At 39.9% G+C, this 11,949-nt stretch overlaps 1 protein-coding gene across 3 annotated transcripts; it reads left to right on the top strand.

Annotated features, from left to right (window-relative positions):
• Positions 1 to 2,329: 2,329 nt before the first annotated feature.
• Positions 2,330 to 11,385, top strand: rab6a (RAB6A, member RAS oncogene family). 3 transcript variants are annotated; one of them, XR_013911700.1, is made up of 9 exons: positions 2,330 to 2,676; positions 4,981 to 5,039; positions 5,154 to 5,207; positions 5,783 to 5,888; positions 6,122 to 6,233; positions 6,462 to 6,555; positions 8,079 to 8,172; positions 8,865 to 8,931; positions 9,935 to 10,205. XR_013911700.1 is itself a non-coding variant. In XM_026181919.2 (8 exons), exons 1-8 carry the CDS (start codon positions 2,607 to 2,609, stop codon positions 9,997 to 9,999), a joined length of 627 nt encoding a protein of 208 aa, XP_026037704.1. In that variant the 5' UTR covers positions 2,330 to 2,606; the 3' UTR covers positions 10,000 to 11,385. The 3 variants fall into 3 exon arrangements, 2 of the variants coding, with proteins under 2 accessions (XP_026037704.1, XP_026037705.1); XM_026181919.2 differs by lacking the exon at positions 6,462 to 6,555 and having other exon boundaries at positions 9,935 to 11,385; XM_026181920.2 differs by lacking the exon at positions 8,079 to 8,172 and having other exon boundaries at positions 9,935 to 11,385.
• Positions 11,386 to 11,949: the final 564 nt, after the last annotated feature.

The raw sequence follows: 11,949 nt of genomic DNA, 5'->3' as shown, positions 1-11,949 counted from the left end.
ATGAGCAAAAGGCAGTGACGTGAGCACATTCAAAATGCACAACCTCTACAGAGGTCTACAGCGCAATCCGTCTTGCTGTGCGCGTGGAAACACACGTGCCGCATCCCTCTGTATGCTTATGCGTGAGAGACGGAGAATGACTGAGTGAGGGAGACCGGGAGCAATGGAGAATTTGTTAATTCAGCATCTTCAGTGGGAGGGGCGGGAGATTTGGGGTCTTTCCCTGACCAAGGACATGTGGCGTAGGAGTGCTGTTAAGGGGAGAGAAAAGAGGGAGGGGCCGGCTCAAGTTGATGGCTCAAGTTTAATGAGGCGTGGGTCGCAACCAGAGCAGCTGAAGGGCTGGCATCAGCCCGTCAGCTGCTCTGCAAAGAGACTTCAGAGCTGCATGGCACATGAATGAGAGCGGGGCGCAGGTGTGTCTTCTCTTCAGTGACTTAGAACAGCTGGCTCAAGCAGGCATGAACTCACATACTGTACCCATACACTAATAATGCATTGCCTTTTATACTTAAAACCCCTAAAATGTAAATGTAATCCAGGCTAGTGAACAGTAGGGTGAAGTCAGTTTCCTCTGGTTAATTAATAGTTGAAGAAAACACTTGCATCTGTAGGGTTCTGACATTTTAATTTATTTTCTGTTTGAGCTCATCTTTGATCTCATCAGGATGGATATGTCCACACAAATAATACATGCCCTTACACAGCACATGTATCTTTAATAGGAATTATGTAAGAATTAAATTACCCTAACAACAAGGATGCTGGAATGACAAAATATTGAGACCAAAAGTGGTTATCAGTCAGTGGGAGATTATAAGTATCTTGATTTGGTATTTAAATGACTGCAGGTAAAAAAGCAGAGGTGTACTGTTCATACATGCTGTATGTGAGAGTGGATCATTTATAGAATTTATTAAAACACTAACAGAATTAAACAGGTAGACAGGCAGTCATTCATACACCCCTCTATCCATAATCACATGCTGTGTATGCTACCGTTGTGTATAGTGTATTATTTTACTTATTTTGTATTTGTTTGTATTTTATTTTGATTTTTTGATTTTTCTTCTGCTATCTGTGCCTGAGCTGAGGTAACGCACAAATTTCCCTGCCGTGGGATCAATAAAGTCTTATCTTATCTTATCTTTTCTGTCCTTGGGTGGAGTAAGTAAACCACCTTGTATGTTGCCTCTGGGCTTCATCCTTCAGGACAGCAGCTGTCTGATGAGCTGAAGGTCATGATTAATCCAATAAAAGCTACACAGGGTCCTGTAAACATCACAGCCTGATACCAATTTTTAAAAAGTGTCTGACATAATAGAACTAACAAGTCAGACATCCACTTTCACAGCTACAAACTGCTACCCTCAACTGTGATTTAATTTCCTTCACAAGGACTCATAATGCCAGTTGGCTTGATGCTACATGGTTGCCAGCAAAACCTGGCATTAATAGAGCGAATATAAGGCTGAACATGTGCACATTGCAGTGAGGTTTAAAAATAGGCTGAACAAAAAGAATGCTATTCTTTCAGCACCAACAGGACTGATTAACACTGTCGAATGCTATATAGGAGTGTTACACCGTTTCTTTAAACAACGTTTATTCTACATTGGAAAAAAAATGAAATAAAGTTTACCTAAAAACTCTGAGTAACAAAGAAAGAAATTTTACTCACTACTGGGGACTGTTTTTAATAGAAATATTCATGTATTAGTGCCTGTTTTCTTTCTTAATCTTCTGCTTCTGAGGGATTTCATCATGAGTGCGACCCCTCCCACAGTTCAAAGACATGCAGTTAGTGGGGATAGGTTGCGACAGACTGGCGACCTGTCCAGGGTGTACCCGGCCTCTTGCCCTGAGACAGCTGGGATAGCCCCCACTCCCACCTCCCACCCCCGCAACCCTGAACAGGATAAGCGAATGAATGGATGGATGGATGTTAAAAAAATCTTTCCATTTAATTTAACCATCGGTAAAAGTCACCGTCTAATTCTTTAAACATTACTGGGATTCCCATTAAAGTTGCTTAGTAGTGAAATCTTACCTGTGATGAAAGTGCCCCCTCTAGTGGGCTTTAAAAAACACACCGTGCCTTTTCCTTCTGTTCTTCTCTGTCCTTAGCACGGTAGTTTTTTTTCCTCTCATAATGCTTCCAACTTTGTGAAATAAAATAAAAATAAAATCTACTGAATCAAATGTGTTAGTGCGTTTCTCTCTCAAAGGAGCAGTCTGGTTTTTCATTGTGGTTTTTTTTTTTTGCTCCACCAGCAGAGGGCAGCACATGAACATGCCAAGAAGACACATCTATCCATAAAGTTGTCTCTGAAGAAGAGCGGCCCGAGGTGGCTCGTTGGGTTGGGTGTAATTGACAGAGTAGAAGAGTAACGCTAACTTGGCCGCAGTAGTTAGTGAGGTGCTTAATATTGACTTGGACTTTGAAGGAATACGCTTTGAGCACAAAATTTGCTCAAGTCAGCCACGAGTAGGGCTGTTCATTTTCGCTGCCTCTGGATATTTGATAACTGACAACAACTGGTTAGTTAGCATTAGCTAACTAGCTAGGAAGCTCCCGAAAAGTAACGTCAAGGTTTGATTCAGTCATGTCTTCGGCCGGAGACTTCGGAAACCCTTTAAGAAAATTTAAACTGGTCTTTCTTGGTGAACAGAGCGGTAAGTCTGTTGGTAATTTTCAGTGTTGTGGGATGTAGGATTTACATTTTTGCTCTGTTGGACATTTAGCTAACACCAGAGTTTGGTGGGTGATTAACGTCAACCAGCTAGCTAACGTTAGCCACGTATCGTTAACACTTGGCAGTGATGGTATTACGACACAGTAACTTGTTACGAACAGTTTCTTCGCCTTGGCCCGACTAAAAAGGTGATTCATTTCCTTCAAAATGAATCATGTCTGTAAAAATGGACTCTTACTTCAGTTGTGTGACGGGCTGTGATAACACATCATTAACGGAGGCATCGGAAATTACCAAGTGTCATTTAACAGGATGTTAAATTATGAAGCACCAGCATTATTTTTTGGTATCTCTTCGTTATTGAAGGATAGGTGAACTTCAGGCATACCCTGCTGTGTTTAGAAGATGTTCATAATACTAGAGTGATCATAAATTCATAATTTCGACCCTGGAGCAACTTCCAAATTGGCCGATCTTGCCATGCAACATTCCTGCGATCTCCCTACTAATTTACACTCCTTCAGTGTCCACACAGAGGGTTCGTGTTGGCTGTTTTTCATGTCTTAGGTAAAGCTGTGTGGCTGTTCGTTGTGTCGTCCGCGGTGTCCACAGATTTTAGGGTTTAAAGTAGAATTTGGGTTATTGGTCCAGCGTTGTCTCTTTCTTTGGAATCTACTTGCAACATATTTGAACTAGCTGTTTCATGTTGCTTTATTAAAACAGTATGAAGTTGGAATTCTCGGTAAAGAGAAACTTGGATCAAACGTGAACTCAGATAGCCACCAAAGGACAATAGGGAAGACAAAAAAGGGGCTATTGTCAAGATGAGATTTTGCACTATTTATTCATTCTTTTCCAGCAAGAAAGAAACAAAGAAGTCATGGCTTCTCCTGCTGTGATGTGAGAACAATAGCAAACCCAATCACTCATAAAAAAAGGAAGCTAAATGCATAATAAACATCTAAACTGACGAAATTACTTACAAGAAATGTCAGAACCATTACATTGGACAAATATTTATTATAAAAAATACCCAAGAACATTAAAAAATGCAAATGTAGAAAGAGGCCCTGCACACCTTTTTCCCAAAATATAAAACTTGTCTTTCAGTCGCACTGTGCCATAGACTGCATATAAAATAATACAGATCTCTTTGGAAAAGATGTGAGTTCAGAAGCTGCTGTAATAAATGAAACTAGGAAAGAATTAAGGAAGCCAAAACTTGATGACATTATTGACAAAACTGTAATAAATGTTTTTGCTGTAATATGACCTGTAAGTCCCACCAAGATGGGACAGACACACTGCGTTTATCGGACAGTGTGTGATAAGCTGTGGCTCCTTTAAGCCTTGTAAACAGCAGTGTTGTCTGTAGCCCTGTCACCATCCCTTGATGGACATTGTAACTGATAATGTAACTCGAGCTCAGCAAAAACAGTCTGAGAACTGGCAGCACTGTGCGAGTACTCAGAGCTACTGTGTGACTGTCCCTGATGTGTTAAAGGTGTTCATAAATGGTTTTTCTATGAGATTAGAAAAAAATTGAAGCATTTTACAGCTGCAAAGTTTGTAAAGCGTAGTTTTGTGTGTTAAACAACATTACAGAGTTTTATATTACATATGGACACAAACCCTCCATTGTGGATCAAATCAGCACCCTGGATACACGGGTGGGGGGAGTTCAGACATAAATGGCAAACTTTGCTTACAGCCCTTTTTCTCTCTGTGCCTTGCTCAACCCTCTGACTCCTGAATTACTTTGAACAGCTGTGCACTACACGCTTAGTGGACAAGAGGGCAGTGGGAGTTGTGTGACATGAAGCTGCTTGCTTTACTCTGTTATTAGTGGTCATCATCTGTGGAAAAGGGCCACAGCAGCTGCTTTGGGTTGAATAACTTTAAACACATTTCATTTCTGCAAGCTTTCAGAGATCTGCGTAGCTTTTATTTAGCCCCGAAATAATTATTTTGATTACAGCTGAAATTATTAGTGAACCAGTTAAAAGCGGCTGGCTAGCTTTATGTTATTGTAAATTAGATGTGTTTAGGTTTTAGACAGTTGTTCAGATAAAATAATCTGTTTGAAGACTTTGGGTGCTCAGAAAGTGTAAAAAGCATTTTCAGTTTTTAAATTTTGTTCTAATTGGGGGAAAATGTAGAATAGATTCAGTTATAAATGCAGTTCTTTTTTCCGGGGGAAAAGGTGTACCTAATTCTTCTCCAAAATCAAAGTGATCGTGTGGTCATTGCACTCTTTAAGAGTTTCTTGTTTGTGTTTGTGCAGTGGGAAAGACTTCATTGATCACCAGGTTCATGTACGACAGCTTCGACAACACCTACCAAGTGAGACTTAACACCTCCACTTTTAACTTTAATAATCATTGATGATGCCTAATATCAACAGCAATACTCATTGGAAATGACTGTGAATATTTGGTTGATTCTTTTTTTTTTCAGGCCACAATAGGAATTGATTTCCTGTCGAAAACTATGTATCTTGAAGACAGAACAGTAAGTTTATTTTTGGCACAACCAGTACCTCCGTTTTTGTTCTTCTTCTTCTTGTCCAGTTGCTTTTCTTTAGCCACTGAATTAAGCTCTTTCTAACACACACAGAGACAGCATTTGTACGTTGCTACTGTGATCAGGAGTGTTGTATCCCCCTGGACAATCCTTCTTTTCTCTGTTCATACCTCCCTCAACACGAGTTTTCTTCCTCTCCTTCCTACCCTTTCATCTACTTTCTCATCACCGTTTTGAAATTAAACACCTTACTTGATCCAGTGAGGAGGGCTGATGACAAGTGAAGGGTGATTACTTCTTTCTTCCCTCCCAAAGGCCCAGGAAGCTAGCTCTCTCTGGTGCTTATTCACTGCCTGCATGAACTACGTGCTCACCTTTCTCTCTTTTTATCTTTTCCCATTAGTCCAACTTTATTTCCTTTTATTAATTTTTTTTGTCCCATAAACTTACCCCATTTGTCTATTTGTTTTTCTTGTTTCATTTTCATCTTGTTCTTTTTTTTTTTTTTTCTTGTTTTGTTTTTTTTTTTTTTTTTCCATCCCCGTTCCCTTCCTGCCCCACAGATTAGGTTGCAGCTGTGGGACACAGCGGGGCAAGAGCGATTTCGTAGCCTCATCCCAAGTTACATCAGAGACTCTGCAGCTGCAGTCGTAGTTTACGACATTACAAGTATGTGGCTCACCTGTCCACTGGGAGTGCCCTAGGTTATTCACATCGTTGATGCTGAGGAATGCATTGATTCCATTTAAATACACTAGTATGACCGAAGCATATTTTTCTTTTTAATTTAAAAAAAAAAAGTTGCACATTTTTCAGCTTGTAACTCTCTTTGCTTATTGCCTTGCTGTCACTAACCACTGTGTTTTCTCACCTGAGGCCTTTTATCTCCATCTGTCTTCCAGATGTCAACTCTTTCCAGCAAACCACAAAATGGATTGATGACGTGAGAACAGAAAGAGGAAGTGACGTCATCATTATGTTGGTGGGAAACAAGACAGACCTTGCAGATAAAAGGTAATCTGTGTTTCCCTCCTTCTGCCTTTGTTAAAGTAGGCACTCCATGAAGAGCATAGAAGTGAAGTTATTGATTGTTACTGGTGGCCTCACTGATTTTTTTTCTTTCATGCATTATACCTGAAAGTGTCCTGTTTTGGGGTTTTTTTTTTTTGTTTGTTTTTAAGCCTTTTTTTGAATTTGTATTGTCTCTTGCTGTGAGTCTTTTAACCGTTTTATCTACCACAGGCAAGTATCTATTGAAGAGGGTGAGCGGAAAGCCAAAGAACTAAATGTAATGTTTATTGAGACTAGTGCGAAAGCGGGCTACAACGTAAAGCAGGTAAGAGTGTGTGTGTGAGCCGTGCTCTGACGCCCTGCTGTAGATGCTGCCTCCTGGGTTTCACCTCCAAAGGTCTCCCACTGAAAATAAAAGTCAGGCTAGGTTCCTGAAGTTGCCCCTTTTCAGACATGGATTGCATAAAATTTTTGATCTGGTATTTGGACATGGAGCTTTTCTTTTACATTAATACTCATCAACGCTTCTTTCAAACATCCCCACTCTGACAGAACAAGCTACAGTAATCATGATTTTATTGTGTGCTATGCGCCAAATTTCACACTATAGTAAGTAGGATATAGTGTCCCAAATTATTCTGGGGGGTTATTACGCCACATTCTGTATATATGCAATTGCAACCATAAACACTTAGGTCAATTTTATAATAATTATAATGGATTGCATTTATATAGCGCTTTTTCTAGGCACACTATTCATTCACTCTCACATTCACACACTGGTGGAGGCAAGCTACAGTTGTAGCCACAGCTGTCCTGGGGCAGACTGACAGAAGTGAGGCTGCCATGTCGTGCCATCGGCCCCTCTGGCCAACACCAGTAGGCGGTAGGGTAAAGTGCCTTGCCCAAGGACGCAACGACCAGGACAGAGAGCAGGGGATCGAACCGGCGACCTTCTGGTTACAGATTAGCTTCCCAACCCCCTGAGCCACGGTTGCCCCAAGCTTATAAGTGACCACTAAGTGAACCACTAAATCTACACTGTAGGTTGTGATTTTTATGGACCAGTGTAGATGCTGGACTTTGTCCCGTGTGGAATAAAAAAGCCTGTTTAACATATGTATCAAAGGAGTGGCTTTGTGGCTTCTGCAGTATTTCTGGCAGTGAGACCATGGACAAAAGCTGAAAGCTGATGTCTCATGCCAAAACTTTATTTTTTCCTCCCCTCACATTATTATAGTTTAGGGGATTATCCACAACAATCATGTCTTTTAGTGAGCTGAGCAACTCAAAGGTGGAGAAGTGATGTGCGTTTGTAACCTCTGCGTTTAGATGCCATCTAATTAACAGAATTGAGTGCATGTCTGAAAAGGGCTTCTTAGTCTAAATTGCTCTTGTTTGTGCGTATTTCTTTAAATAAAACAAGTATTCATCACTTTCTTGCTAAAGGTGATGAGAGTGTGTGGGTGTCAGTCTCGTGTATGGCTTTTCCCTGTTACCTGCAAGCTCCTCTAAAAGCTTATTTACAAACTTTTTACTCGTCTTGGCCTAGCAATGCCTTGGATCTCCAAAACCCTGTTTTTTTTCAGTCAAACACAGAAAATATAACATTTATGGTTGAGATGTTGGAAGTTTCACTTCTCTTCCTGTTTTTCCAGGAAGTTTACTGGGAAACCTTTGGTGCTGGGCAGTGGTGGCAGCCGCAGCAGGAAGGGCACGGCTTGTTAATGCTCTTCAACATAATCACAGTGTCTGTGTTTCTTTTCCCCTGTCTCTGTGTTGATGTTTGTGGGGGTATGTGCGTGTCCTGGTGGGTGTTTGTGTGTTGTTCGCGGTGGCTCATCACAGACAGATAACCACAGAGGAGGGAGAACAGAGAGCGAAAGAGATGAATGTTCTGTTTATTGAAACAAGTGCAAAGACAGGCTACAATGTCAAACAGGTAGAGCGTGTGCACCTACATGTGTATGTGTTCTCATAGTCCTCTCTTCTGATTGGCTTCTATTTCACACGCATGTGTGCAAAAGGTGTGCTTTAAACATCAGTTTCCACTGGTCACTAGTGAAGAGAACTGGTTGTTTTTCAAGCTCTCTCCCCCCTGTAATGATTTGTATTGGCCAACCTTTTATCACAAAGTCTTAGAGATGGGGACCAGAGTTTGCAAATCAACAACCTGCACAGCACTGATCACCACAGCAATAGTGTTACTGCTGCTGTGAACTCTGCATGTCATAAGTCTGCTTCCACGACGCTCTTTGGTGGGGGCAGGGGATGCTGAGCATCATCATACATTTCTCTTGAATTTTATGAATGGATCCATTCATCGCTTAAAATCCTCCAAGCTTTGTCAATGGAAGATGTCACTAAAGCTCAGCTCCATCCTCTTTTCAAATCACCGATGCAGCACAGAAATTGGTTTACAGTGTCAGAGACACAAGCTGCTAAACTGAGATCAAATTTGATAAATCTCTCTTGGGTGTCTTTCTCTGTGTGAGTTTCAAGTGGACCTTATGCTTGATCAGTTAATATTAGGATTATACACAACATGCTGTGCCAATTTCATTTTGTATTTTTTATCATGCCCTCGCTATATTCCTTGTCTGAAAGAATACATGTGGTTCTCTTTCCCTCTAGCTTTTCCGTCGTGTGGCAGCTGCCCTCCCTGGCATGGACACCACACAGGACAAGAGTAGAGAGGACAGTATCCTTTTGTGTACATGTCAGTGTCTGCATCTGACATGACAGAGCAGAGTCAGAGGTCTCTTTGCCCTCTTATGTCTGTCATATGGATAAGCACGGCCACAGGGAGAATCAAGTGCAGAATTGTGACATCTCACTATTGTTGCTTAACCCACATGTCGTTCTAGATTTGTTTTACCAGTGAGGACACCTATTGAGATTCAGCTGGATGCCTGTTTTAATGAGTATACTATCAAAGACACTCTGCACTGATGGTCTATTTTTGGAGGGTATGAAACAGACTTGAAAGGTTTTGAAGTTTGTCCTGATACAGATCAGAGCAGACAGTGAATTCACATTAGTCAGTCATGCTCCTAGAAACGTGCCTAAGTCTGAACTCAGACTGAGTTATAAAGATGTTATGATTTTTACTGACTTCAGCTTTGATAAGTTTGCCATGTAACTATAGCATAAGCCATCATGTGTCCATAAGAATATTTAAGATTACTTTAATATTCTGTCTAGCAATAAGTGGTGAAATACTGACCTCAGTTAAATGAAACTAAGAACTTTATTTTAAAACTTAAAAACCTCAACCCTTTTGGTGCCTGGTTTTGCCAGAGATCTCTTTCTGTTAAGCTATTTCTTCCTTCCCACCATCAACAAGTGCTCCATTATAGGAGAGTCCCTTTGTAATTTATTGTGAATGTGTCATAAACCAATACATGTGAATTGGGCAATACCACTGCTGTAGTGTGAAAATGGCCTCTACCTGTACAGCACATGTGGTCACTGACTACTTTAATGATCATGAAAATAATGTAAAACGTTCTGGCATTTACAATCACGGTCATCTCAGGCTAATTGAACACCAATGGGACATTTTGGACCATTGTGCCAAAAAAGTGTGACTGTCTTTCCTTGAGCAGAAATCTAGAGCTATTAATTTATTTATTTGTTTAATCAATGCCAATGCATTTCAGAGTTCCTTTTCAATGTTGTTTCTTAACTCCTAAACCTTTCAGTGATTGACATTAAGCTGGAGAAACCACCAGAGCAACCTACCAGTGAAGGAGGCTGTTCCTGCTAATGTTTCTATCTAATACATTCAGTTTTTCTGCGCCCATATCCTTCACTACACCCTCCACTGTCCCCCAGCCTGAAAGAGAACACTACATCCGTTATCCTCGCCATCATGGAAGTCTGGTAGCCCATCGGGCTGCTCTGAAAGTCACTTCAGTTGTACTTAAATTGAATATTTGCACTGTAACACACATGCATTGAAACATATTGAAACATTGCATATTTATGCTTGAACTAAGCCTTCTGTCATTTCAGCAGAGATGGTAGTACAAGAAAGATGAGAATAGTTTGTGGGCAAAGATGATTTTGAACCAAACTGAAAGACGATGTGTGTCAAAGTCATCAAATCAATGTATTTGTCTAAGAGTGAGAATCCTTAAAAAAAGAAAAAATAAGTAAATATTGCTTTAAGCTTAATAAGCACAATGTGAATGTGTTGTGTGCATTTTTCAGTTAACACAATAAGCGCTTTTGTATTTGATTGGCCGAAGTTAATTTAGGTGTTTTCTTCAAACTATTTTGTTTTTAACATTTTGGGATAAAATGAGGAAAAGGTTGTAGGATTGCTTCAAAGTAAATCATTATTTGGAGTGCTGGGTGTAGACATGTGTACTACACACCCATGAAGTGTGAGCTAGGAGCTTATTTTAAACTTGGGTTACAGTTCTCCCAACACGACCTGCACAGTCACGCAGTCTCACACCTACACACCATGGAAACCAGCACAAATGCATAACATGACTGCATCAAACACATTACCGTCCTTCCTCCTCTGCCCACACGTCTATTGAGATGGATTATTTTTACCTTGGCTTCCATTTTCTATTACTTTTTATTTGGATAGATTTTTTTCCCTAAAGACTAGCTGACATAGACTAAAACTTTCTTAGATAGTGTTTGTAGATTTTCTCATAAATCCGACAATAGACATTAGATGTGGAGATATATGCCTTTTGGAGTTGAATTGTAGAGGGCTTCCTTGGCTTTGGATTTATCTAATTAGGTTTGGTATGCCGTTTTATCAACACTTCCTTGTTTTTATTTTTTGGCATTGATTTCTTGTTAGTGATGATTCTACATATGTATTTAATCCACAATGACTTGTAATATTTATTTCTATCAGATTCCTGTTTCTTTTGTATGGCTGTTAATATCTTCACTTTGGGTATGAGTCGCTAATAAAATATGCATCCAAACTGGACCACCTTTGACACTCAGCAGCGAGCAACTGCTGTTTCACGTGCTGCCTCGAAGTGGCACTTTGATCATACTGAAAATATTGTGCAATTTTTGTGTAAAACTACAGGCGAGAGTTCAGTTTGTATAGCGTTGTAGTCCTTAACGTTTCTGGAATGGATTCAAATGAAAGAATAAAAGTAAACTTGTCAACGCTGCTGGTATTGATCTGTGTTTCTGACATGTGTTTTGGATAAATCAGTTCAATATTTTTATTTTTTAAGTGCTGAGATGTTGGATCTGTTTCTGTATAATTTCTGGCAGCAATTACTACAAGATAATGAAAGTTACAGAAATGTAGATGTTTAGCTGTGTACTGAAAAAGTGATTATAGTCAGAGACATTCAGTGTTCAAATCACATTTAACTTTTTGATTTTATACATACAGGTTTGATGTCCAATAATATTACAGTTAATTTACATAAAATCTCAAAATGACTGTCGAGGTACAAAATAACCAAGGTGCTTCAAAAATTTACAAATAGACAAGATCACGGTATGCTGAAGCTACAGTAACTGGCCTGACTCATTACCTACTGTTTGTTCTGCAAGTCCACAGAAGAAATAATGCAGTGGTGGCCCCCAAACACGAGACATGCCAGCAATCTTTTTTTCTTTTTTTTTTTAAACTTTATTTAACAAACAATGAGTATACACATTCCAGCAATCCGCTATGCAAAATGTCAAGTGACCCTATCTACCTGACCTAGTTGGGATCTAG

Source organism: Astatotilapia calliptera, chromosome 10, assembly GCF_964374335.1.
Source record: "Astatotilapia calliptera chromosome 10, fAstCal68.1, whole genome shotgun sequence".
Taxonomy (NCBI): Eukaryota; Metazoa; Chordata; class Actinopteri; order Cichliformes; family Cichlidae; genus Astatotilapia; species Astatotilapia calliptera.
This window is presented reverse-complemented; position numbering and strand designations above follow the sequence as displayed.

Excerpts from the sequence above, each read along its gene's own strand:
- rab6a (XM_026181919.2), top strand. The coding sequence starts at position 2,607 with ATGTCTTCGGCCGGAGACTTCGGAAACCCTTTAAGAAAATTTAAACTG. Across the intron at positions 5,040-5,153 it reads GCTTCGACAACACCTACCAA|GCCACAATAGGAATTGATTT; the intron begins GTGAGACTTAAC and ends TTTTTTTTTCAG. Across the intron at positions 5,208-5,782 it reads TGTATCTTGAAGACAGAACA|ATTAGGTTGCAGCTGTGGGA; the intron begins GTAAGTTTATTT and ends CCTGCCCCACAG.